Raw genomic sequence first — 27,072 nt, 5'->3', positions numbered from 1 at the left:
TTTTGACCTGCTGTGAGAGATACCACAACATGCAGAAGTCAGCCTTCAATCTCCACTGTTCTGCAAGAAAGGCAAAAAATTGTTGGCCACAGGATGAGCAAAGAGAAGTGCAAATAAGCAGGCCTAGAAGGAACAGGAAAGACAAGCAACTGGCCCGTGAACACAAACCCCACAAACAAACAAACAGCATGCAGAAAATGGCAATATGAAATTTAGTATAAAAGCAGCTGTAACTTTTTTGCCTTTCTTTTAATTTATGACATTAAAAAGGATGCAATTACCTAAACACTAGGGCTCTAAACAACAACAAACCCCCAGGTGCTATACTTTTAACAGGGATACCCTGAGTCCATAAACATGACAGAGCTGTCTATAATACTATGGTGGTACATACTATAAAGACATCCAAATCCAACTGGACAAGTCTCCTCCTGCGTAAGCCACTGCCATAAAACAGATTGGAAGCAAAACTGAGTAACTGCAGAAAGCAAGAAAGGCATTCCATTTATACAACTCATCATCCAGACCAGCTAGTGAAGTAAAGTCATGTTAAAGATAATTTCTTAAATATTCCTTCACTACTTTGTCACACATACAGAGATGTAAAGGAAGACAGTAATTTAGAATACCATATTCTCTGACAAAGGCCACACCAGTTCTGCCTTGAAGCAAAGTATTAGCAACCTTCAAAAATTAACCAACCATCTCCTGAGGGACTTTCAACCACCATCCAGGCCCTGAGCCTTACTGCCATTTCCATAAAATCCAACTTCCCTACTCAGACACATCCTGGAATTTTAGCACTGTAGTTCAAGCAACAGTCTGAAAAAACCTACTTTGAAGAACACAGAATACAAATCTAGGACAAAACTTAGGGAATGTGGATTAGTCAATCAGAAATGAGGAATTTGTGTCATGATAATATCTCTCAACCTATGAAACATTAAAACCTTAACATTCTTCGAGTAAGGTCCTGAAATTCAGAGTTTACATTCCAGAAGAACATGACAGTACAGAAGAACAAGCGTGCTCTGAGGAGACAGTGCACACTTTATGTGAACATCACAAGTTTTCAGACATCAGAATAAATTCCATGAAGACCATAAACGAATGGAAAAATAATCACTCTTATCACACTGGCTGGAAAGTACACATTTTCAAAGTTTATGTATCAAAAACACAACTGTCGAAATAATCATTAGACTGAGGGGGGGGGGAAAGTGTTCAAGGAGCCGTTTAGATAAAAATTATCATAACCCTCGAACTTTATTTTTAAAGTGACTGCCAGTTTTTACAGATTTTCAACAACTTTCTGGCTCCAAAGGAATGGCAGTGGGGATTCAAGTCTACTTAGCCTTTCTGTGGGGTCATATTCTTAGCTTAAAGGTTAAATGGCAGACTTAAGAAATTCCCTCACTGTCCCAGTTTTCTAGAGGCTCTTACTAATTACAAGCAATAGCAAAAGTTTCATTTAGAAAATGCAAGTTTCCACAGCCTCTGGCAAATGCCACCTTTTGAAGTTCAGTATTTTTTTCAATTATGCCGTGAGAGCTTATTGCCACAAAAACAACCCCTGACCGAAACGCACTGCCAGTGCTTCCAGACCCATAAACACTGCACTATGGCTTACTTCGGGGTATCTACTACAAATACACGAACTCACCCTTCCCCACCGAAATTCATCAGCCTGGGTGACACACCACAAACTCTGAGGACCAGCAGAGGAATTTAAACGAAACTGTGTAACAAGAACATTGATTAAAACGCACTGACAAAACAAAATTATATGTTCTGGGACAACAGTGTGAGTTTTCTCCTAGATCCCTCACGACCGGATTTTTGTGTGTTTACTTGCAAAGACCACCTGCCCGGGACACGAGGTGATGAAATCCGGGGTCGGAGACATCACCTTTCAGCCCCAGCAGAGGTGGAAGTGCTGCGGGCAGGCTTCGCCCGCTGTCCCGGGAAGCTCTCGGTGCCGAGGCCCCGCTGAAGCCCCCAACTCGCCCACAAGTTGAGCGTCGGAAAACGCGGGGCGGAGGGGAAGGACGGGACGGCTCCGTACCAGCAAAGAACCGCCTCCCGCTGTCGCTACCTGCTGATGAAGCCATCCCCATCGCCGTCGCAGGTCTGGAAGAGGCACCTCATCCTCTCCTCCTCGCCCGTGCTGGATGTATCGCTGCTGCTGCTGCCGCCGGCACTGCTCACCTCCGCTACTGCAGCTGCCGCCATCATGAGCCCCGCTCCGGCGGAGGAGGAAAAGGAGGAAGGGGAAAGGAGGAGGAGGAGGCAAGGCTGCCTCGGGAGCTCGGGATTCCCAGTCCCGCCACTCCTGTAAAGTGCGTGCGGCAGCACAAAGGTGGGGCGGGAGGCTCTGCCGACCCGGCACTCACTACCCGCGGAGTGACGCCCAGGCCGCAACCCCGCCGGCACTCGGGGCGGGGATAGGGCGCTGAGGCTCGGAGCTCTCGCCCGCGCACTGCATCGCCCGGCGCCGGGATCGCGGCGGGATCCACCGGGAGCGAGCGGGTGGTGTCGCCAGCCTGGGTCCAGCTGCCCTCTTTGCGGGGAGCCGCTGAGTGCGGGGCGACTCAAACCCGCCCCGAGTGTCTCTTGTTCTCCTTGAGCCGGGCAGGGCCGGCTCCCTGCTCCGGGCATGCTGCTTTGGCTGCGGCTTTGGCTGCTCTGTGGATGCCAACAAACCTCAGCGTTTCATGTGGCCCTGCGTTTACACTCCAGACTGATGGGGTACTGGTCAGGTAAAAGCACTTTAAGGTGCAGAGCACCAACCCCTCTTGACTCGTCCAGTTCCTTTTCACTGCGAAGAAAATTTTCCTGCGAAGTCAGTAATTCGATTTTCTGTCCCTGAACATGGTTGTGGCCTATACCCATCCCTATCGGTTAGTCTCTTTTTCATTTAAAGAAAAGTAGTTTTCTTTGTAGTTATCTTGTGGCCAGATGAAAAAAAAAAATAAAATTGTGCCTGGATAGTACAGCTTCTTAATTTCCTTTAATTCTTTGCCACCTTTCTAAATACATAATTGAGTTTTATTCAGTGCTTTTTATTCTTCTTCTTGCAAAAAGAAGTGATACAGCACCAGCACCGATCTGTTTTATCTCTACTGGAAGCAGTCTGAAACAGTCTAGAACTCCATTTCAGTTTACATACACATTATCTTTCTTACTCCATCATCCTGTGACTAATTTGGGTCAACTATTTTTTTTCCTAACCTGTTTCTGTATTTGGAAAGCAAAACAAAACAAAACAAAAAAAAGACATTGTTATTAAGGACATACATTTCTCTCATAGTATCTAGTAAGTATATAGTATATAATCCTCCTATTAATTAAGTCTTTGGAGATATCCAGTTCCTGCCACAAAACATCTTGGTCTTCCTTCTTGCTGTGTTGGGGGTTGGTTCTTTACCTTTTCCCTCTGTGGAATTTTCCCCATTGTCATGCTAAGATACCTGTTGACTGGGCCATGGTGGCAAGGGGGAGGGGAGGGAAGAGGGAAACCCCTCGATATCCAAACATCCAGAAGAGCAGACAGAAGGCTCTGGCTCGGCCTATTTCCCCCGTGGAGTTCAGACTGGAAGGACGATCGCCGCCTGGGCCTCATCCCTGCCAATCAGTACCAGGAGCCATCCTCACTGCTGTCGGACCCTGCCCTGCTGCCTTCTCGCTGTAACCTGCCACCATCCAGCACTCTGCTGAGCACCAGGACCGACACCGTGAGCGGAGGGCTCTCTCCATCTCCCTCTCCCCCTGGGACAGCTCTGCCATCACCCCCAGCCCTCCTGCAGCTCTGCGGGACCTGCCTGCCCCCAGCACCGGGAACTGCAGCTCAGGGAAAAGGTGCCTGCAGCCAGAAAGGACTGGGACTGAGTTATTGTTCTGTTTGTGGCTAATTTCATAGCTGTTGTTCTTGTTTGCCTTGTTAGATAAACTAGTAAAGAACAGTTATTCCTACCCCCATACCTTGGCCTGAGAGTTCCCTTAATTTGAAATTCATAATAATCTGTAGGAAGGAAGGATCGTATTTTTCAGTCCAAAGGGAGGCTTCTGCTTTCCTTAGCAAACACCTGTCTTTCAAACTAGAACATGCTGACAAGGATTAATGAATATATAAATTCAGCAAAGTTATCACACTTCTTGCACAGTGCCTTTTAAATACATTAACTCATGGCAACAGTTCTAGTTGTTAGTATTTATTGCACCTTGATTATGTAAGCCATTACAAGGTAAAAAGTCCCTCTAGCATTTTTTTAACTAAAGCTACTTGCAAGTGTAAGCGTTCATACACTCACTCTCGTCTTGGTCTCTGCAGGTTTCCAAATTACATTGCTCACATTAATTCTTGCTGCATGACCAGGGCACTGTAATACGGAGTCAAGACAGTTCCATACTGTTTCAAGGCACTGAAACCAGAGAATATTGCAACTACCCTTCAGGTGTTCCATCTCCTGACCTCCAGTTGTTTGGCTCTTAGTCTTGACCACATGCTTTTTCAGTCGTAGGCAGGATGTTGCTCATGTGTGATATCAGTTGATTACTGCAGCTGCTTGTTTACACTGAGGACTGGAGGAGAGGTGAAGTCACAAAACCATTTTCTTCAGCCAGATATCATAGACGAGCTGTTCAGTACCACACACAAGAATCCCTGCACACATTCTGCAAATATAGCATGCACTGCTTCTTACTAATTATGAAAATTCTTAACCGCAGGGACCCAATGTATATGTGTGCATCCCTTTCATCTTGTGATATTCTCTTGATTCTTTACAGAGTCCTAAAACAGTGTTTCCTGACCAGGCCACCAATATCAACTGAGCAAGATGGATCCAAAATATTCCAATGAGAATCTCCAAAAACAATCTCTCTCCATCCTGATGCTATCTGCCAAGCCTCACAGTTGGCCAGTTCTCACCTTCTTTTTAACTAGTCTCCCACTTCTCCCCTAATATAGATAACACTTAATCTTTTGTTTTGATCTTAGCTGCAGGATTCACACAGTAGCTTTCTTTGTGGGTCAGAAATTCACCCATTCCTTATTTTCTCCCTGCTCATTGTGAACAGTTTTGGAGCCCATTGAATTGAATTTTTCCTGCTGTCTTTTCCGTTTTGGGGGATCAGCTGTAGGTGACATTTTTGCATTTGCACCAGTCCCATAAAAAGCCTGGTGCAGTGGTTTCTGACTTTCCCTGATACCAGTTCCTCCTTGCTGATAGGAACAGCTGATATCCTAGCTGTGGTATGGCATGCAAGACTGTAAAACCAGCTGAGCTTGCTGGCTTGTATAGTGATGCCCATCTGCATTTTTTAAAAGATGCATCACATCAGATGCAATACCATAAGCTGCAGTTCACCACATTCCTGCTGTGCCTGCTGTGAATTATGTGGCAGATCACTCCTACAGCCAAGAATGTGAATTTCAGATGGCAAACCCCTACATTTAAAACCAAAGAATGCTGTGCAGCACAAAGTACAATTCTGTCTGAAGTATCCCAGGTGCACGGGGTGTATGGCACCTAGAAAGTTGTAAAGAGAGAGCAAGGAAGGAGGGCAAGGAGTGAGAGTTCCGTACTGCTGTGAGTAGGAGAATAGGCTTGATATTTCTCAAAAGAAATCTTTTAAAAGTTTGTAAGTTTTATCTTTAAGACTGTGGGTTTTATCTGTCAATCGTTGGGTATTTGTTTGCTTGTCTTCTATGTAAATTAAATAAATCTGTAGTTTTTCAATATTAATCTATATTCTACAATATTAATTTTCCATAATGACCTGAATTCTAAATGCAAATAAGCAGACACCAGACAGTCAATGCAAACGTTAATAACAATGCTGTAGCACAATTAGCTGCTCTTAATCTCCAACATTTATATACCCAAAATCTGACATCTCTGTAAGATGGGTAGGAGACGACTGATTTCCAGAGATGCTGGACTTCTCAGACTTTCCATCAAATCAACAGGACACTTAGGCTCATGTGATCTTTGAAAGTCAAGTCTAGCTCAAAGTAGGTGTTGAACAACAGGAAAAGAAAAGCACTGTAAACCACTCTAACTAAAAATGTGTTGTAATGCACGTTTATGGTTTTGTGTTGCACTGAGGATGGTTTGTTCTGTTTCCCCTCTTGGTTTGTAGCGTGGTTCTCCCCTTCCCTTAACCCCTCCCTTTTCCCCCTGGCCAGCCCTGAGTGGCTGTGACACAGGGTTCCTCTGCCCCCTGACTTGGGATAGAAAATACCCCGCGTTTCCCATGCTCGCCCCCTCTTCTCCCTGGAACTCTTCAGGACAATAAACTTGAATCATCCCGGGAAGGAGAACCTCCTCTAATCTTTTGCCTTTGTCCATGCTGGATAAAAATCCCCTATCTCTCTGACCCCAGCTGGCCGAGGCAGGTCAGAAAGACCAGGGGAAGTCCGGCATAAATGGTTTTGCAGTAGAAAACAACTTAAGTCGCTGCATAAAAAGCTGCCAAATGACCAAAATCAAATGACTAGAAAAAGATAAAAACTTTCCTCTAGATAACATTCAGCTGTTGCATTTTTCTACTAATCTCTTTCAAAACCCACCAACAAAAGAAACACTAACTTAATTTGCAAGCAGGAAGTTTAATTTAGTAACAGTCCTTTGAGCAAGGCAGCCAGGGGTGTGCAATACAGAACTTTCTGAGTATCCAGAGTCCAACTGCCCAGAACACCATCTCTTTCAGTTTCCTAAATACTACATCCAGCCCTTCTCACATATTTGCTGAAAAGTTCCCTGTTGCTCCATGAGGTTCTTGGTTAATAGACATGTCACTGTTATCTTGAGTGGCACTGTCGTCCAGCACAGGTGGCTTCTCTTGGTGATATTGGTAGAGCGAGCATGAGCATAAACCATAGATACAATTAAAACTCTGTTTTCTTAACAAAATGTTATGATTGATATAGAAGAGAATTTATTATTAGAATGGTACAGATTTCTATGAGCAGAGTCAACATAGTACAGTCTGTAACTAGGATGGTAGGGAATTTATAATACAACTTAACTTATAATTTCTAATCACCTGGATCCTCTGCACTCTGGTCAGATCCCAATCCACGGCTTGTAGTATCAGCATTACAATCGAAATCTCGAGGGGCTGGGAAGCCAGAGGTTGCAGAGACTGCCTGGGAAGGCATGGCAGGACCTGGCAACCAGGACTCACCCAGCCATCCCAGCCAGGTCAGCCAGGATATTAGACACCTCCCTGGGCTGCAGGCCAGGCTGGGACATGGCACCAGAGTGGAGCTAGCTTGGCCACCAGCACTCACATAACATGACTTTGCACATGGACACCAAGCTACTAAGATGCAAATATGTTCAGATGTAAATCTGTGCCTAGCCTATATAAACCATGCCCAGGTAATAAAAGGGCTAAGTAAAAGTTACTTCCTATGTAATATTTTTCTTTTCCTCATTAAGGAAGTGAAATTAAAAACATACTTTATTTTCTATGATGTAAGTTAAAAAATGCATATTTTTGATGTTGCTGTAAGATAGATGGGGGAATTAGCTATTCTAATTGCTGCTCCTGCTTAGGTATTCAGACTGAAGATTTTGATGTGCACTATGATCAAAAGCAATGCCTGGAGCTATCAAAGGAGGGATTATTCTGTGTTTCAGTTGGCTTCAGATAAAGACCATCTTTGCTTTTTGATCTTCATAGTAGCAAAATTTAAAGTAGCAGACATATAATATGAGTTCAAATTAATGTTATTTAAAACATCATTGTGTAGCCTCTGCTGCTAACAGAGCCATGGTTTAGCTAGGAAATTGCTAGTTAAATTCTCATCAAAATCTTGGGTTTGAAGTTACTGTATTACTTTCTTCACATTACTTTGCTTAGATTTACTTTGTTCTCATCACAGACTTTAGATTTCAAGTTGCATTTAGAAATAAAAGTCTTGTGCAGCCCTTACTGTGGTATTCTTTGCAATAAAACTATTTGGAAATTCTCAAAACAGTATATTCAAAAAATATTTTTTTTGTGAGGCAAATTTTTCCAATTTTTCTCCTCCTGCTCTCAAGAGTAATCTGCAAAACTGAGATATTTTATCTAGGAGTGAAAATATTTTAGATAGAGTATTAATTTTATATGGATTATTAATGCCTCTTTTGATAAGCTTCCTACTCATTCTTCACCTTTATAAATGCTCAACCACTTTGTAAAACTGTTCTAAAAAGAGTACTTTTTTGTGATGATGAATAGAAATGAGACAGGTTTGCTCCTTGTTCCAAAAATATCCTAAACTATTCTCCTACTCAAACAGCTTCCTACTCTTGGATCTTACATAAGGATCCACAATTTGGATACAGAAAGTTGGAAGTTAATTTCCTCATTTCTTGTATATACATCTAAACCCAATATTGAATATTTCCACTATTTTTTATCAAAGTATGTTATTTGAAGCTTAAAAAAGCTCTCTTTAATAAATACTACTTTGGTAAAAAAATGGGGGCACATGTAAAAATAAATGGACTTTTTGTAGACTGTGACTATGAAGTAACTTCAATAACTTTTTTCTGCAGGCTACTGATGACTGGAATAGTTAAACGTGTTTTGTGCTCCAGAAAATTTCTGCAACATAGGTATCATTTTAGTCAAAATATTTCAGTGAGACAGTATTCTAACAGGAGATTATATTCTGGATAAATAAATCCCCATCAGTTTCCCAGCTCCCATCAGGAGCCCATCAGTTCCACTCAGTTCCAGTTTCAGCAAAGACACAACCACATGAATCACACAACCACATGAAATCATTCTGCCTTCAGTCTACTCCTAAACTCCTGCCTTTATATGTAGACACAGGAAGATCTGTTAGCAGAGGATCATCCCATTCTCCCTCCTGACTTCAGTCATTTGCTCACCCTGGAAACTGGAGTTTCTCAATTTAGGAGTGAGGAGTAGTGAAGAAAGCTGTGAGAAGAGCTGGGGCATATTTGACCCTGTTGGGAATCATACTCTTTCTCAGCCTTCATTCTGGATTCCCTCCTGAACTCTATGGATGCCCTGAGCTCCACTGAAGGGTTCCAGTTTTCCCTGGATGTTCAACAGCCCAAGCTCTGAACTGTGGCAAGTGAGGACCTGAGAGAGGTTGTTTTACAGGGGTAGAAGTGATTGAAAGGCTTTTTCCATTATGTCTAAAAAAACCACCAAAATTTGAGTAAAGGAAGTGGAAAAAGACAGATAAATAAGAAATTATGTGTCAGTAGATGACAGGAGAGGTTATAGAAATGGGATGGAGGCAATGACCCAAATAAAGCCCACATCAGCAGCCAAAGGTCTGGGGAACTATCATTGTATACAGTAGTGTGCAGTAAAGCAAAAGAAGCCCATTTTCACTGCAGTTAATTTATTAAACAAATATCTCTCAATATAATTTCACATCAGTCTTACTTTCCTCAATGTGTGTAAATACATAACTTATTTGATGGGATCATTAATAATCACAGCGGCCAACAACTGTCTGCTTACAAATTTACTGTAATGCTTAAAAAAACCCTATCTATTGGATTTTTTGGGTCTTGTTTTGTTTTGTTTGTTTGTTTTTATAACCAAGGAACTGAAAAGATGAATAAATCTTGTGCTTTTTCATTAACTTGATCTTGAAGAACTGGCTCACCAGTGATCCTTATATTTCAACAGCTAATAAGTTTTACAGCACTTAAAAATCTTTAAAAAATCCCAAACAAACAAAAACCAGAAAGACTATTTTGCAGTGAAATCTGACACAATCTAACACAGTACATAATAGATAATACTGTTTCACCAACTTCCATTGCAGGTCTTTTTCTCAGAACTGGCACCTTTTTTGGAAAATAAGAGTGTTTACAAGAGAGAAAATATTCCACAAAATTAAAAGAAGTCAGCAGAAGTGCCTCTAGGGAGGGTAAAATAAGAATACTTAATTGTATTTAAACATGCAGATGTGTTTTTGCATAAAACTGTGCAGCCTCTTGATTCTTCTTATTAAAACATACATGGACATTTGGACATATGTTAATAGAAGGAACTCATTCGTATTCCAGGGTTTGTTTTTGTTTTTGTTTTTGAGTAAACATCAGCCAGAAGGTATTTCTGAGGTTAATCACGAAAACAGAATTTTTAAAGACTTACAGGTTGCTAATTCTAGTATGAAAATCCACATCTAGAAGTTTTTATTAAGAGACTATATATAAATAAAACCTCCATGTCTAAGAGCTTGGGTAAGCACAATTCTGTCTTTGCTCATGTTTTTTCATGTGTTGAGTGCAGACTGCAATTTTGTCTTTAGCAGGGCTGCAGCAGGCAGCACATGGGTGACTACATTCTCCTATTTTTCACCCTTCTAATAGCATCAGAGATTCAAAAAAGCAGTGAAAGAAGAAAGGCATGTATTAAGGCATTTGTTATGCAGGACATACTCAAGCTTCACCCCACTCTTGGCCATATAGATGAGACCTAACCTAACAGATAGTTAGTTACTGTATTTACAGGATTGCAAACCAATAGCAGAATTCAACCTGAGGTATAACTTTTGAGAATAATGGTGCTTTTTTCTATATGAAGGCAAGATGATGCTGTTAAGAGACAGAAACTGTTAAGAGAAATGAATTCTTAAAAAAGGATTTCTGATGTGACTTTTTCAAATGAATTATGAGCTCTCAGTTTTTACTGTTGATACCAAGGATGATAAGAGTAATCCTCATTTTATTCAGCTTAAGTGTTTAATTTGCCATAATAACTGTGATGTGCTCTAAGGTGGCAGTACTGAATGTCATAGGAACAGCTCTTTGGTTGACGATACATAGGCAGATACCTGTACTGGAAAACCGGAAAAAAAAAAAAAAACAAACCATCATTAGAATAGATGAATCGTTCAGCTCCAGTGTGACCTCTCAGTGCAGAATTATGCTGAAATGAGCTTTGTACACAGCTTTGGTATGGGTCTCTTAAGAGCTATTTTCCAGCCAGCTACATCAGTTACTGTTTCTTTTCTGTACATTTAATTCTCCCCAACTGAGTAGCTCTTCTTCCAAGTACTCTCCTCCTGACTTAATGTTGTTTCCAAAGCAGCAGCCCTCAATACCGCGCCCTGTGCCATGCCCAAGAGATTTGGGTTTAATTTCTATCTCATGTCCTCAGCGTGGAGTCAAACAGCAGGAAAAGACGATCCAAAATCAAGAGCAAGTAGCACTTCACAGGTTGGAGGCGCTGAGGGCCGAGATGACCCCCGCCACACCTATGTTGAATGCCATTCAATTAAATCACGTAATTTATGACCAGACAGGGTACCATTGCCACTCTTTGGTCACGGCCATACACATACGTCAGGCAGGCTTTAACACCCTAACGCGGGAAAAAGGGCCCATTTCCTTCCGTCCGGGGGCGATTCCGGCTGTGGGTGACCCCAGACGCGCCCCGCCCTGCCGCCAGCATCGCCCCGCGGGCCGAGGAGCAACGGGCCCGTATCCGTGCCGGTGTCGAGGCCGTGTGGAGGCCATGTCGCGACACAGGCGGGTCTCGTGCCGGCAGCCCAGCGGGGCCAGGGGGGGCTCGGCTGCCTCCGCCGCGGTGCGCGCCCGGGCCGAGGCCCTCAGGGAGGTCGTCGTGGACGAGGAGGTGGAGATTGCGGTGCAGCTCGCCCTGGAGCGGTTCCGGAGCGGGGACGAGGCGGGTGCGTGGCACAGCCCGGCCTGGGGGGAACCTGCGGGTGTTGGACGGGCGCTGATAGTGGGGCAGGGTGGGGATCCTGTCCCCTCTGCCCGGCCCTGGTGCGGCACAGCTGTGGTGCTGTGTCAGTTCTGGGCTCCTCAGACAGAGAGAGGGACCCACAGGAGGGAGTCCAGCAGGGACCACTGAGATGAGATGAGATGAGATGAGATGAGATGAGATGAGATGAGATGAGATGAGATGAGATGAGATGAGATGAGATGAGATGTCCAGAGCATTTCTTATCAGGAGAGGTGTGGGAGCTGGGCCTGTTCAGCCTAGATAAGACTGCGAGGAGATCTCATTAATGCATAAATATATTAATTATTAATATAATTAATGCATAAATATATCCAAGATGAATGCCAGGAGGGCAGTGTGGACTTCTTGGTGACAGGACAAGAAGCAATGGTGTAAATTAAAGCACAAGAAGTTCCATCTCAACACGAGGGAGAAATTCTTTCCACTGAGGGTGGCAGAGCACTGGAACCACAGCCCAGGGAGAGTGTTGAATTTCCCCCTCTGGAGACATCCCAAACCCATCTGCTCCAGGTGACTCTGCCTTGGCAGGGGGGGTTGCACTGGGGGATCTCCCTTCCAATCCTAACAATTCAGCGATTCTGTAACATTAAGATAAGATGCCAAGATTACCGCCTGTTGCATTGATACTGGGTTTTTATGATTATTTCTTGTTCTAGAGTTGGAATTTCCTTCTAGTTTCACTAGTACTGAAAGAGCATTTGTTCGCCGGCGCTGTCAGTCTCTTGGACTGGTACCTAAAAGCAAAGGGTGAGTTGGGGTACAGCTTTGCATTTTTTGGTGCAGATGAATGGAATTTCATGCCTACTGATAACCTGATTGAAGTTTTCAACATACCCTACTGTGTAGCAAGGAATAGTATTAGAGAAAAAAGTGTAAAAGTAGACATAGAAATAAGTATCTTTTTTCATTGCTGCATGCTTCATTGGAAAAACTTGTAACATGCATTTTGGGATAGCTTGTTTTTATACTTCATGGATTTAATGGGTCCATTAAAGAAGCTTCTCAAAAACCTTTCAAAGTGATCAAAGTGATCTCTGTTTGTTTTTCAAAGGTTTTGCATAGAATCCCATACCTTGACAGATAAAAATTAACCTAGAGTTAAGTTACTTATTCCTAAGATATGTTTTCCTCCCTCACAGAAAAGGAGCCAATCGATACCTGACTGCAAGGAAGAAGGATGTGTCAGAACTGACGCATGCAGTCATGACTTGTGACTTGGCTCTCCGTACAAGACACATTGTTTGGAGTGTAATTGAGAGCTTTCCTGTCACAAATAAGGAACACACAGAACTCCTGCCAAGGTCAGAGCGAGGAAATACCTGTGCTGTTGAATCTGGTATGTTTGGTATGTCTTCTGATTTGGACTTGTCCATCAATGCCAGTGGAAAAAACAACCTGCAGCCCAGGGAAAAAACAAACCTCCTTCTGTTCTGTCCCTTCTCATGTCCTGATGGACACCTTGAAACAAACATGATTTTTCCTTGCTTTTAAGGTCTTCTATAACTGGTGTTGTGAGGAACTTGGGCAGTCATATCATGCATATTGCAATATCTTACCTTGTGCTGAGTTAATTTAGAACCTTTGAGCCAGTTCCAGGCAAATCTTTTTGGAAGCACATTTGTGAAATGTGGCTTCATACAAGTGCTGTGAGGTGGGACTGAAGAGTCAGGGTGTTACCATGATGCCATAAGAACACCCTAATGAGAAAATGAGGTTGGCGGTTCTGCTTATAGAAGTTCGTGTCCTTGATAAATTGGGAAGTTTGGTTTTTGTTTCTTCATCTCTGCAAAATAGATTTGGTCCTTAAGAGACTACTGTCCAGACATCTTGATTTCTAGAATATGAAAGAGTTCAAATGAAAGATAAACACTGAAAGACAAACTCCTAATAAAATGTTGGGGTTTTTTTAAATGCAACGCTTTCATCTAAATTACTGCTTTAGCAGCTACAAGTGGAAGAGTTACGCTGTGTTTCTGTGTGCAGAGGTGGATATAGTGAGCAGAAAACACTTGTACCAATATGCCTTCTTTAATTGCATATTTCTGATACATGATGTGTGTTCTTTAAGTGCTTCCTTTGCTATTTTTTTCAGTTGTTTAATGGGATTGTTTAGTGAGCACAGGGAAGCTATAATAAAGGTACTGAAACACAATGTCTTAGGAATGGAAGGGGTAAGTTAATGAACAGTCTAACATTTGTCTTTCTCTGTTTCTCAAGAATGTGTTTTTAGTTCTCCTGATCTCTTAGTCTGTGTTTGTCTTGGTACAACAGAGCTTGTAGTTTAGTACAGGAAACTGCTAATCACATTAAATACGTATAATTGAGCTTACAGCAAGCTTCTCATTCTTCTGGAAAGTAATTATCAAGGAATTACAGAGTTGCACTTCCAGGGCTGCAGTTGAAGTCTCTGGCTCAGGAGAGGTGCATGTTTTTCAGCTACTTATGACCTGCTTTCTAACACATCACACTATTATGTGGGGTTCAGGACTCTGGATATAGCATGCTTGAATGAGTATGATTTCAGGCAACTTCGTGGAATAGCTTATAGGTTTAACTCTGTAAGTGTGTTTTCTAGGGAAAAGTACAGATGTAAAGCATGGATGCTGATAAAAAGGCCATCAAAATACACCAGGCTGTTTTTCACTGGTTTAGTTTCTCTTTCTCCTTTTGCTCTTGGTAGGCTTTTTTGACTTTTTTGACAATGCTCTGGAAGACTCTGGTTTTGTTCAAAATACCTATGAAAGTAATAACCGTTTTGGAAAATGTCTATTTGAAATACTTCAGGAGGATGTGTTGCTATAAGTATGACTTCTAAATGTGTGATGGGCTTGTCACTTTACCCACAGGGATGCATAAAAGTCAGCAACATTAATTCTGAAGAGCAGTTTTTGAGCAGTGATTTTATACGACCTTCCTCTGTATCTGTATAAATAAACTTTTAACTTCTCTTCACAGAAAACAAAGAAGTGAACAAGAGAAGTTGTCGACTTAATGATGGTATCCCCCAGATCCCAGTGAAAAGAGGGGAATCAGAGTTTGATTCCTTCAGGCAATCACTACCAGTTTTTGAAAAACAGGAAGAAATCGTCCAAATAATAAAGGACAATAAAATCGTTTTGATTATAGGAGAGACTGGATCAGGAAAAACTACTCAAGTATGTTTCTTCAATGAAATAAAAAAGATAACTGTATTCATACTAAACTAATGGCAGTTATGTAACATTTGTGATAAAGGGATATTTTTATGACATTTTAAGGCTTTTCTTTTCCTGTATGATTGGAAATCTCGTGTTCCAATTAACTTTCTTGCTTTTGAACCACTAAGCCAGCAGATAGACACTAAAAGCTTAAATGGTTCCTCATGATTTTCTGATGGATACAATTTTTTCATTAAAATAATGCAAAATATGGAAGGGAAGGTGCTGTGATGTTTGTACATACATATGTATGTATGTATATATATATATATACTTCTAAGGCTAGATCTGTTCTTAGTACCCAGAGTAACATATTTTTTGTGTTCAAATGAGAGATTATTTGATTATCTGTAGGGCTTTTTTAAAAATAGATTTCTCTGAAGCAGGAGAGACACTGCAGGTTTTTTCTCTAAAACAAACCTAAAGAGGTTATACTTAGAAATTTATTTTCTGCCGATTCAGGTGTGTTTGCAGGGATAGTTCTAATGAAAAGTCTTTTGCAATGTGTAATACTGGGATGAAATGAAATTGTTTCCCTGTGCTAAGAAAGCTGTAACTTTCTCAAAAAGTGAATTTGAACCCCTTCTTTACAGATCCCTCAGTTTATCCTTGATGACTGCTGCAAGAATGGAACTCCCTGTCGTGTGTTTTGTACCCAGCCAAGACGTTTAGCAGCTGTTGCTGCGGCTGAAAGGGTTGCAGCAGAAAGAAAAGAGAAGATTGGCCAGACGATTGGTTACCAGATCCGCTTAGAAAGCAGGTACTAATGGTATTTCTAAGTGTTGATCTTGTGCTGGCATTGTGAATCTTGAGTACATTTGAACTGCAACATCTTTGGTATGCAGCCCATAAATTATAGGTGGCTATGTTATTGCAGGTAAGGAATACTTAAGAACGAACAGGATGACTTTCTTCTTGTGTTTCGCAGGAACATGTAGCAGGTTGTCTTCTCGAACTGAATTTCAAGTGCTTTCTATTGATTTCCTCTGCAGAGTGTGTGCGTGTAAATCCTTGTGTGATTTTCAGATCAAATCTGCACTTTCCTCTCTTTCCCCCCTCGCCTCTTTCCTCTTAACTTGTGTGGATCCAAAAGTTCTCCAAGCTTTGAAGATAGGTGAGAAGACCAGCATGCTATAACAAATGTTATGTAGTGCGAGTTGATAGGAGTCTTAAAAGGGAAAACAACAAAATTGGAAAGTGGCTGATGAAGCTGAGCATTATTTACCAGTCTAGTTTTGGGCTAAATTTACTCTGCTTCAGCTTTTGTGTTTAAAACATGAAGTGATGTGAAAGTAGAGATTTTGATATCCCTTGATGAGATCAAAGCAGAGCATGAATGGATTGTGTGGGGGTTTTAACATCTTTGCACTGTGTAGCCAGTGACATTTCAGGTAAGGAGCAATGGCTGAGATATGAGTGACCAGAAGATGGCAAAAGGTTGTGTTGCTTGAATGAACAGAGATAGAATATAGCTGATGAAAAGGAATGCACTTGAACAACAAAGTCGCAATAAGAATTCAGATGTCTGTATGAAAGCTCACAAGGCTCTAAGGGATTAGAAGAGCTAGTGAAGATGCACCACAAATAAGATGGATGATTAATGTATGGAAGTACTATACTGGCAGAAGAACGAGGTCAGATAAAAATGGAAGAACTACTGGAAGTAGTGCAGAAAATCCGAAATCTTTTTCTTGAGAAGAATCAAGACATTTACTCCAGAGAAACACTGAAAGGGAGAGATGACAGTATTTTGAGCTGTGGACAAAAAAGACCTGGAGTGGAGATGTTTAGAAGTGTTTATAGTAACACAGAAGTCTAATGTTTAAAGCTTTCTAAACTGTCTTCCAGAGAAGAGCTGTAGAGTACAGTACAAAGGAACTTTTCAGCTCCTTTAGGATGGCAGTATGGGAGGAAGTAGTGACTTGTAGAAGTAGAATTGCTGCTTTTACTAGGACAGCTAACTCTGCCCCAGGTATAGAATAGTTGCATTTCAGTCCATTTTCACCTCCTGAAAAATCAGAGGATCAGCTGATTACTCTGTGATTTACTCAGCTGTACTCTATTGGGTTTGCAGGGCAAGGCTTTGGGAGCTGTGGGGAGGCTTCTGTGAGAAGATGCCAGAAGCCTCTCCCATGTCTGATAGAGCTGGTGCTAGCCAAGACAGACCTGCCTCTAGCTGAGGCTGAGCCCATCTGTGATGGTGGTAGTGCCTCTCGGATAGTGGGAAGCAGGGGAGAAAAACCTGCACAATGGAGGCAGCAGTTCAAGGAGAGCAGTGAGGGCATGTGAAAGGAGCAGACAGGAAAGTCAGTGCAGGAGGGGAGGAGGTGCCCCAAATGCCAGAGCAGCCCATGGTGCAGCTCATGGTGCAGCCCATGGTAAGGCAGTTGTGCCCCTGCAGCCTGTGGAGGTCCACGGTGCAGCAGGGACACCCCTGTGCAGTACTCCGTGTTGGAGCAGGTGGATACTTGAAGGAGGCTGTGGTCTGGGAAGTCTGTGCTGAAACGGGCTCCTGGCAGAACCTGTGACCCCATGGAGGTAGCCCACACAAAGCCAGGTTTGCCGTCAGGATTGTGACCCTGTCAGGGTCCCATGCTGAAGCAGGCTGTTCCTGAAGCACTGCACCCTGTGGAAAGGGACCTGTGCTGCAGCACTTCATGAAGAACTGCAGGCCATGGGAAGGACTCACACTGGAGAAGCTCACGAAGGACTGTCGCCCATGGGAGAGACCCACATCTCTTCTTGTCCTTCTCTTGACCCTGTTGTGTTTCCACTCCCCTGCTCATGGAGAGGACAGATGGAGTGGCTGGGTAGGTACTTGGCATCCTACCAGGATCATCCCACCCCATGTAGGCAAATAAAAAGGCTATATCCAAGCATATGCTGAGGAATTGGAACCTGTTTTTCCATATGGAATTTTCTAGTAAATTAAATGACATGCAGAGTTTCTCACAGTTCTGTTTAACTTCCTTATTTATTACAATCTGAATCTTATTTTTTCAATTAATCCGTTGGGGTGCAAACATTAAGAATTGTTAGGAAATTTCTGAGAAAAGGCGTAGTTTAAGAATAAGTGGTGTGCATGAATCTTTTGGGGAGACAACTGTAATTCCTCTTCTGGTGAGCAGCTGTTGTAATTTTTGAGCTGTGGAAAGCTAGCAGCCTTTAAATGGTGCAAAAGTCCTGAGCTGTCTCTGTGATTTGTTCCACAGGGTTTCTCCAAAGACACTGGTAACATTCTGCACTAATGACATGCTCCTTGGCACGCTGATGGCAGGAGACAGCACCCTCTCCACCGTGACTCATGTTATTGTGGTGAGCATCCTGTGGCTTTCATGTGGGTTGGAGCAATACTTTGGAGTATTGCTTTGGAAAATGAGGTCCTTGCTTGTTTTATTTAAATTTGCTGAGCATTTTAGGTGGTTTTGTTTGGTAGACACTGAATCGGTTTTAAAGACTTTCTGAGTCTTTAGAGTAGCATGCATGTTTTGTGGATTTTGGTGTTTTTCTGTGTGTTTTTGTTTTTTTTTTTCCTGTAAAAATATCTTATTTAATTTTCATGCCAGTTGTGGAATCGGGAGGAGTTGAGGAGGACAGGAGTGTAAGTTTTTCTGAACTTCCCCTGTCATCAGAAAAGCCTTAGGGAGGCTTACATTGATGTGCTTCAGTGGGATCATGTGAGAATTTCTGTTACCATTGTTTTACCAATACCAGGTTTTCAGTCCATTTGTTTGCCCAGTGTTTTCAAGATAATGTGCAGTCTAATTGCTAGCAAATGATCCAGGTGTGTTCATGTTAACAGTCCAATTGTGAATTTAATGAGTAAGGGGAGCTAGAATGTTTATGGCAAGATTTAAGTAGTGAGGATTAAAATAAATCATGGCAAGTTTAGGTGTCTAGCTGTTTATCAAAGTTAAAAAACATGGGAATGATCTGTGCATTTATGATGTCAAACTGCAAACCTTGTAGATGAGTCCTTGCTTCGTTCATTCGTAGTAGAAAAGAAAACAGAAGAATGACAGATGATTAATCAATTATGTACCTTAATTTATAGGCTTTGCGTATGACTTGTCTCAGCAATCTATGTTTTTTTCTGATTGTGTGGTGTCATACATTTCATTAAATGTTGTCAGTGGTGAAGTGAGAATTCACTAAAATAAGGTTTGTAGGATTTGTGGCTTGTGCCCTTTTCTTGAAAGTGGGCTTCAAATAAAAAATTAGCGAGGTTTCAGATATTCATTTTGGCCTCTGAAGTTGAGGTGTGCACAGATTCAGCACTGCAGTGCACTCAGCTCTGATAAAAGCCTTCTGAAGTTTATTTTTGCTTATGGATAGTTTTTTAAAAAAACTCTATTACTTAAACTATTCTTAGACATTTTAAGGCTTCTCTAGTGTGCCACCTAACAATATATTTTATTTTAAAAAGTAGTTTGTGTTTGTCAGAAGTTTTGATTTTGAATCTATTTTCCCTTTTGTTATAGGATGAAGTACATGAGAGGGATAGGTTTAGCGACTTCTTGCTAATAAAACTGAGAGATGTGCTGCAAAACCAGCCTAATTTAAAGCTAATTATTTCTAGTGCTGCTCTAGATGCAAATCTCTTTATTAGATATTTTGGAAGCTGCCCAGTAATACATAGTAAGTATTTATCTTCACTCTTAAATCTGAGTCTACCTGTCCTGAGACTTACTAAACTGTAGCAAACTATTCTGAGTAAAGGCACATGATGAATAAGTACACTGAGAGTTACAGGAATCCTGTTGGTTGTTTTTTGAAGTTTCTTGTTTGCAACTGCTTTTTGCACCTAAGTTTGCACCTACTTCAGAGTGAAGTGTTTCAATCACTAGGAGTGTTCTGTAAATGCAGGTTATGTCCTGCCTCTTTCCACTGTTAATTCAAGAGGTAGGATAAGGTTATTGAAGTGCTGTCTTCATGCTGATACAGGACTTCTGAGCTACATGAGTGTGATACATGTTAATACATTCCAGTAGATTCTAAGTCTTGAGGCCTCATGAAGGTTGTTACTGAATAAAACACAGACTGTAAAACTGTACCTCTTCAGTTCAGAAATACAGGCCTAGGCAGATTGGCTTTCATGCTTGAATCACATGATTCTTAGATGTAAAGGAAATCAGTAGCCATTCAAAACTATTTCTCTTAGTTTATGTTCAGGCTTATTTCCTGCAGTTAGATTACATTCAGATGCAAAGAAGTTACCATTATTGCTCTTTTAATTTAATTTGACTAATCTTTCGTAGAGGCAAAATATAGATGTGTGGGAGATGGGGGTTTTGTTTGTGTTGTTTTCTTTTTTTTCCCCATCCTCCTGGGTTGCAGGTTTTCTGTATAGGCGAACTCCTCTGGCACCTTGGCATCCTCTTACTTTTTCAACAATGATGTCCAAGTTTAATGTGTTTTGGAAAGTAGCTTTTAAGATAAATGCTTTATTTGACAATTGGGTGGATTCTCTGAGTATCAGCCTGTTTTAAAAGCATCTCAACAGTTTTAGGAAATGGGTGGGATTGCTTACTGGGTTGTTTTAGCAAATGTTTGGAGAAGGAAACCTCTTTTTCCGTTTTTTTTTTTTACAGATAGAAGTGTTTATTTCTAGTCCCCAGCTTTGAATTTCTGCATAGTAAAATTAAGGCTTGCATCTTGTTGGAGACAGGAATCTGGAAATTGCACATGATCCCATATTCTCTGAATTTTTTTTGCAAGGGGCAGCCTCAGGTGTAATTGTTGTGTGGCCTTCCAGTTTTACTCTTTCTGTAGCTTCCTGTTCTTTTAGATCAGGATATTTGTGTTGGAAATTCGGATGGCAATCTCTCCAGTTTACCACAGTGCTTATGCTGCTAATGTGACAGGCCAATAGCAATTGAAATGATGGGATTTTTGATGGGATTTTTTCCTTTTTTTTTTTTTTTTCCTTGGGAATTTAAGAATTAAAAGAAGTGGCTTTGTCTATTAATGTAACAAAAAGGTTTGATTCTCCTCCAGCAATATGGCTGACAAAATCCTGACCACAGAAACCAACATTTTGTGGTTGTGGATTCCTGTAGTTCACAGAGTTTGTGATCATTGTTGGAGGAGTTCCTCTGTGACAGTTTTTAAAAGTATGTGAATTGAGGATTGTTCTTTCTGAAGGAAAATCCTGAGTGATCTAAAGTCATCTTAAGAGACTAGAAAAAAAAAGGTAGGGATTTTAATTGTTCATGCAAAAAGTATCCTTTAATATACACAGATAGGGTCTAGAAAAGAGTCGTGTTGAAAAATAAGTCAGGATAAATTATTAGAAGCTGAAGACCACTGGGATGTCTCATCTGTCAAGAAGTATTCGGTAAAGAAAGCCCAGCTTTGCTAAATTAGTTGAGGTAGTTGAGATAAATCAATATCGTCACATACTTCTCATGAAAAGAAAGTAGTTCAGTACAAAGATGTACTGTCTCCTTGTGCAACCTTGCACAAAGCTATATTCATTGCTTATTAATTAATTGCATTTTAAATCCAGGTGGCAACCTTACATGGTGAGTTCTTGTTTATAACCCTAAACAAAAACGGCTGTTTTCTAATTGAAAAAATTTTGGAGTTAATAATGGTAAATCTTGTGAACATCTCTTGCTCTAGCACATGATAAAATTGAAGAGGTTGATGAGAAACAAGGTGACTTTTTACTTTGGAAATGTTTTGTTTTGTATAATTTTCAGAAAAATAAACTCCAGCAAAGATAATTGAAAAAAAAAATAAATGCTGTAAGTGAAGCTAGTGAATATATAATCTTTGATGGATTTTTTTATACTTTTAGTCCAAGGAAGAGCTTTTGAAGTTAAAGAGATGTTTCTGGAGGACATTTTACGAAGCACTGGGTATACAAACAAAGAGATGGTAAAGTACAAAAATGAGAAGCACCAAGGTTGGTGGACTTCTTAATTGTAAGAGTTGGCAGTGAGAATCATTGATTGAACAAACAATTAACAGGATTATTTTCTGTTAAAATTCTCAAGTCAGGAGGTTAAATGAGATGTGATTAGATGACAGCAAGTATCTTTAAACTCTCAGTATTTACATGATTGAAATAGTTTATGCAATTAAAGAAAAAAAGTCACTTTGATCCAGTGGTTGCATTCTTTTTGCTTTCAGTTAATAAATGTCATATTTTTTATTAATTACTATGGTGTGCAGTTACATGTAATTGGGGTATCTGCCCACATAAACACTGTACCTTTGGGTGTGAATTGAAGTGCAGCTATTAAAGCAGGCAGGATTTTATACACTTCAGTAATATCTTTCACTGCATTCTTCAGGCATGGATGTATTTTTTATAAGTCTTAACACTCTTGAGCTCAACATAATTGGTTTTCAGTTGATTAGGAAGATACTACTTCAGAAGTTTTCCTGGCAATGATAAGCAATGTAAACAATGATCCCATGATTATTTAAGGAAATTTTTTTTAAAAAACGCAAACCCCAAAGCTATAACATACAGTCCTAACTGGATATTTATCACAGTGCTCAGCTCTGATCACTGGGGACAGAAAAGTTCAGTTAAGATGCTGGTGTTTTCTACTGTTTCTTCCACTAGTGTACAAAAAAGCGTTGTTACGTGCAGGGAGTGTATCCCTTGTCTTCAGCCTTTCACTTCTAGAGAAAGTTCTGAGCTGAGATTGCTCCTTTGAATGCAGTAGTTTGGAATAATGGAAGCTTGAATGAACCCACCAAAATGGTGGGTTTTGCCTTGTTCGTAGAGCCCTTGTTTGCAGTGGTGCACTTTGGGTACCTTTACACATACCATTTACGTTGGAGTGGTAGTAGCTTTCTAGATTAAATAGAAGAGGTTAAATAGGTTAAACTTTACCTGCTGTAACTATTTTTTTTAGTAGAAAACAATGGATAATAAAAATGACGCAAAACTTTCTTGGGAAATACTTTGCATTCTAGAAGAGAAGCAGAAGAACACTCTCGCTGAGTGGTGTTCAGCTGAAGAAAACACTCACAAACTGGCATCTCGGAGACAAAAATTGATTCCAAAGGCAAATGAAGAGTACAAATGGTTGGATGATGGTGGTGACACAGTATTTAATCAACTCGTAAGTTTTTCTTTTTGTTCGAAGAGATGTTTATATTTGCGTTGTATTGCTAGAATCTGTTTTCTAAAGACAGTGCAGTAGAGTCTCTCAGAATATTAACGTATTATAAAGATTACTTTATTAGGATGAACTGCTCTAGCTGAAGTGTGCTTTTTAATTATGGTCGTTGTACACAACATTTTCTTAGATCAAATGGCTTGACTGCCATTGTGGGAGTACTTGCATATGACTCAATCAGTGTATTAACTGATACCTGAGTGCTGGATTTCTGATTGCTGCTGGGAAAACTAACCATTCAAATTCTTTGTGGGTAATGTATGAGAATAAAGAAAACTCTTGGAAGAGATTAATCTTTCAATATTGTTTTCTGTCTTCAGATGGAGAAAGATGTGAATTGCCTTGAACCATGGATAGTAAAAGAAATGGATTCCTGTCTTTCTGACATCTGGTTACATAAAGATATTGATTCCTTTGCTCACGTGTTCCATCTTATTTTAACTGAAAATGTCAGTGGTAAGTTTCCTGTGTTATTACGCAAGAAAACAAGGAACTTCAAATTTATGGCTACTTTTATCTCCAGTTTCAGATGTTGTTACCTTTGCTTTTTGATGCCTACTGAAAAAATGAATAGGCTAGCAGAATTAAAAAATTGTTTAGTTAGTTTTGAAATATTGACAGAAGTGTGTTTCTAAAACAGTGTGGAATTCACATGAACTGACTGCAGAGATAAAGTGAGGAAACAAATTCCCTGTGGGCTGGAATTTTAAAGCGATATTTGTACTATACTTAGATGAAGAAATAACATTTCTATTTGGTTTGCTGATTTTTTTTTTTTTATTTTTTTTTTTACATCTCAGTTGATTATAGGCACAGTGAAACCGGTGCAACTGCTCTGATGATTTCTTCAGGGAGAGGCTTTTTGAGTCAAATAGAACAGCTGATCAGCATGGGAGCAAGTATCCACTTCAAATCATCCAATGGCTGGTAAAAACAAACAGAAAATCCAAAAGATACATTTATTTGTCAATATAGGAGAACGAACTAAACTTCTATAACATCTAAGTTAATTTGCTAACTTATCACACTGCTGTAAGACCTATAGATTTTGACAGCCCAAAGAGTTTGTAGCTCCTGTTAATCACACTGTTTTCTGTACATGGTCTTGATTATGGGCTATAAACCTTGTTTCAATAGGTTTTATTAAAGACACTGGTCAGCAGAAATACTGTAATCTGCTGAATTGAACCAAAATGTTTGGCAATTCTTATTTTCATGGAGTTAACCTATATCAGAAGATCTTTGTGTTATATTTCTAAATATGTTGTAGCATGTAAAAATATTTGTGAATCTGTAAAAACTCAAGTTTTGTGATTGTGAAGTATGTCTTCCTATAAACAGGGGAAATAATTAAATAATAATTAAAAGAAGTAAATAATTGTCATATGGAAGGATGAGAATCAGGATACCAGGGGTCTGATATTTGGTGTACTAACACTTGAAAAACTTAGGAAGGAATGCGGTTTAAAGGTGAAACTGTGAATGCATTGTGAGCAGGATAGCTTCTGAAAGACATGAAACAGCCCAATGGTTTCCCACATTTTGATGAAGAACACTGGGGTGTGCCTTTTGGGGAATGACTTGAAGGGTGCTGCAAACTGGCAGGTCTGATCTCTGCACTTGCGGGCTTTTTAAGAGTGGCACATTTTCCCTCCTCATTTCTTTGTGCATGTTTGCAGGTACTCGTGTATAAAACTAACATTCTTTTGTGGTAAAGAACTGCAGTTATCTAAAAATCAGATAGCTGTTAATACCTATTCAAGCCCATTCATATGGGAAGTTGTATATCCATCAGTAGCAGTACTGATAACAGTACAGAAATGGATACAAAAGTCTGGTGTCAGTTGTCTCCTCGGCTGATGTGCTATGCATATTCATCTTCTGAAGTGAAAAATCTAATAAAAATACCTGTGCAACTCTCTTCAGGATGGCTGTGGACTGGGCTAGGCATTTTGGACAAACAGAGGTTATTGATCTATTGGAATCCTACAGGTAAGCTGTAACTACTTTGCAGAAAGAATTGTATAGCATGGTGAAGGGAAATTTGAGTTTTGTATTCGTTTAATCAGAACAGGTTTTAGTTTTTCATGCTGTAAAATCTGGACTAAATAGCAATACCTTTTTTTTTTTGAGAATAGGAGCATTTCAAAAACAAACAGCAAAAAAGTTTGTACTCAGTATCATTGCTTGTGTTTGCACAACTTGCAGATTCTGTACTGTGTACCATTTATTTTCACATGTGTACTTTGGAAACAAATATGTCGTGTTTTTATCTGTATATTGTTTATACACTATAGAAATATTAAAGAAAATTCTTAGAAGTAACAGGTACATTAGGCTATTAAAGAATGATTTTTTTCTTAACTTACAGTTATCACAGTTGAGGTAAATAATCTTTGTAAAGATTATATTTATTATAATTTCTGTTGGTGTAGTTTTTGCAAGTGGGAAATTTTTGGGGAATATGTATCTGTTAAAAAATTTTTCTTGAACGGATTAAAAATGAGAAGTATCTTTATACTTTCATTTGCTTATGGTTGTGTTTCAATAAAGTTTAAGAAAACTAAAGTTAACACTAAAAAAATGAAGTGGCATGCTTTGTTATGTTAACATTTAAATCAGTGAACAGCAATAGTGTGGTGATTTCTCTTCTGCTACACTTAAAAATTAGAATTTGTGGCCAATAGTCATGTTGGTCTTGGTCTAAGTTTGAGCTGATGGCTGAATGCAAACCCGAAGAGGGCAGCCTTGACTCTGCTCTGTGTTTTTTTCTATTACAGTGCTTCATTCGGATTTGGAAATCTGGATGAAAGTTCCCTGGTCCAAAACAGCGGTAGTGACCTTAGAGCAGAGGACAGAGAGCTACTGACAGCTTATCATCACAGTTTTGATGATGAAAAAGTGGATCTGGATCTGATAATGCACTTACTTCACACCATCTGTCATAGTTGTGGTGCAGGTGGGTAAATACCCACACTCCCAGTGAATTGTGGGTTAGGCTTCTGATGAATCATGCTCTGTTTTCAGAAATCCCCAAAAGTTAGGACCTTCTGAGTTAGTGCTAGTCTACATGGTATGACATACGCTTGAATTTTCTGTTTAACGTTGCAAACCCACTTCCATTTTTTAGGAGCAATTTTAATATTTCTTCCTGGATACGATGAGATAGTGAGCCTGAGGGATCGCATTCTTTTTGATGACAAAAAATTTGCTGATAATGCTCACAGGTAAAACCTTTCATTTCTGTGGCTTTTCATTGCTTCTTTTAAGGATCCTCAAAATGTGCTTTTTGTCTTGCGTTAGATACCGAGTTTTCTTGCTTCATTCAAGTGTGCAGACTTTGGATCAGAAGAAAGTGCTTGAAACTCCACCTTCTGGCATCCGCAAAATTGCAAGTAGCAGAGGACTTTGTCAGATGCTACAATGATCTGTTTTGCCTTTGCTTTTACAGTTACTATAGTTTTGGTTTTGATTTTCTTTCATTGCAGATTCTTTCTACTAATATTGCAGAAACAAGCATAACGGTCAGTGATGTTGTGTTTGTCATTGACTCAGGCAAGGTGAAAGAGGTATGATTGCCTTAGTTTTTCCTAGGATGATTCTAAAACACATGGTGCGTAAATTTTGGAGCACTTCTGGTTTTTCAGCTTTACAGTAGGCTGAGAGCTGGTGCCTGTCAGGCAACAGACCTCACTGAAAACTTTCAACATCCATTAGTTTTAAGACAAATACTGTGAATAGCTGTCTACTTAAACTGGTATAAAAAACCTGTAAAAGCTAATGTAGGTTGATGTGTTGAAGTATCTTTGTCTTTTTCTAATTTAGTATTTCTCTTGGATTTTTAAAACAAGTCTTCAGTTTAGGCCACCACCTTCCTGAGACCACTGGGAGTTCTTTTTGTCCTACTATTGTATCAAGTCCAAAAATAATCCATTAAATTTTTGCGCACTTTTTTGATGTGTTGAGTGCTCCTA

The 27,072-nt window shown here is 40.2% G+C and overlaps 2 protein-coding genes across 2 annotated transcripts in view; one reads left to right on the top strand and one right to left on the bottom strand.

Moving 5' to 3' along the window:
• MCC (MCC regulator of WNT signaling pathway) overlaps positions 1–2,240 on the bottom strand; it is a 179,931-nt gene extending 177,691 nt beyond the window's left edge. Inside the window, exon 1 of the mRNA XM_062513152.1 lies at positions 2,096–2,240. Coding sequence (XP_062369136.1) covers positions 2,096–2,235 — 140 coding nt within the window. The 5' untranslated portion in view covers positions 2,236–2,240. The remainder of the gene's footprint in view (positions 1–2,095) is intronic.
• A 9,268-nt stretch (positions 2,241–11,508) lies between these two features.
• The window catches only part of LOC134056386 (3'-5' RNA helicase YTHDC2-like), a 28,811-nt gene continuing 13,247 nt past the window's right edge, over positions 11,509–27,072 (top strand). The window contains exons 1-16 of the mRNA XM_062513151.1: positions 11,509–11,683; positions 12,417–12,507; positions 12,900–13,096; positions 14,716–14,915; positions 15,551–15,717; positions 18,170–18,272; positions 19,439–19,595; positions 21,760–21,867; positions 22,893–23,041; positions 23,419–23,554; positions 23,899–24,025; positions 25,025–25,090; positions 25,879–26,057; positions 26,229–26,325; positions 26,402–26,489; positions 26,587–26,667. Of these exons, the coding sequence (XP_062369135.1) occupies positions 11,509–11,683; positions 12,417–12,507; positions 12,900–13,096; positions 14,716–14,915; positions 15,551–15,717; positions 18,170–18,272; positions 19,439–19,595; positions 21,760–21,867; positions 22,893–23,041; positions 23,419–23,554; positions 23,899–24,025; positions 25,025–25,090; positions 25,879–26,057; positions 26,229–26,325; positions 26,402–26,489; positions 26,587–26,667 (2,121 nt within the window). The remainder of the gene's footprint in view (positions 11,684–12,416; positions 12,508–12,899; positions 13,097–14,715; positions 14,916–15,550; positions 15,718–18,169; positions 18,273–19,438; positions 19,596–21,759; positions 21,868–22,892; positions 23,042–23,418; positions 23,555–23,898; positions 24,026–25,024; positions 25,091–25,878; positions 26,058–26,228; positions 26,326–26,401; positions 26,490–26,586; positions 26,668–27,072) is intronic.

This window comes from Cinclus cinclus, chromosome Z, assembly GCF_963662255.1.
Source record: "Cinclus cinclus chromosome Z, bCinCin1.1, whole genome shotgun sequence".
In the NCBI taxonomy this organism is placed as follows: domain Eukaryota; kingdom Metazoa; phylum Chordata; class Aves; order Passeriformes; family Cinclidae; genus Cinclus; species Cinclus cinclus.
This window is presented reverse-complemented; position numbering and strand designations above follow the sequence as displayed.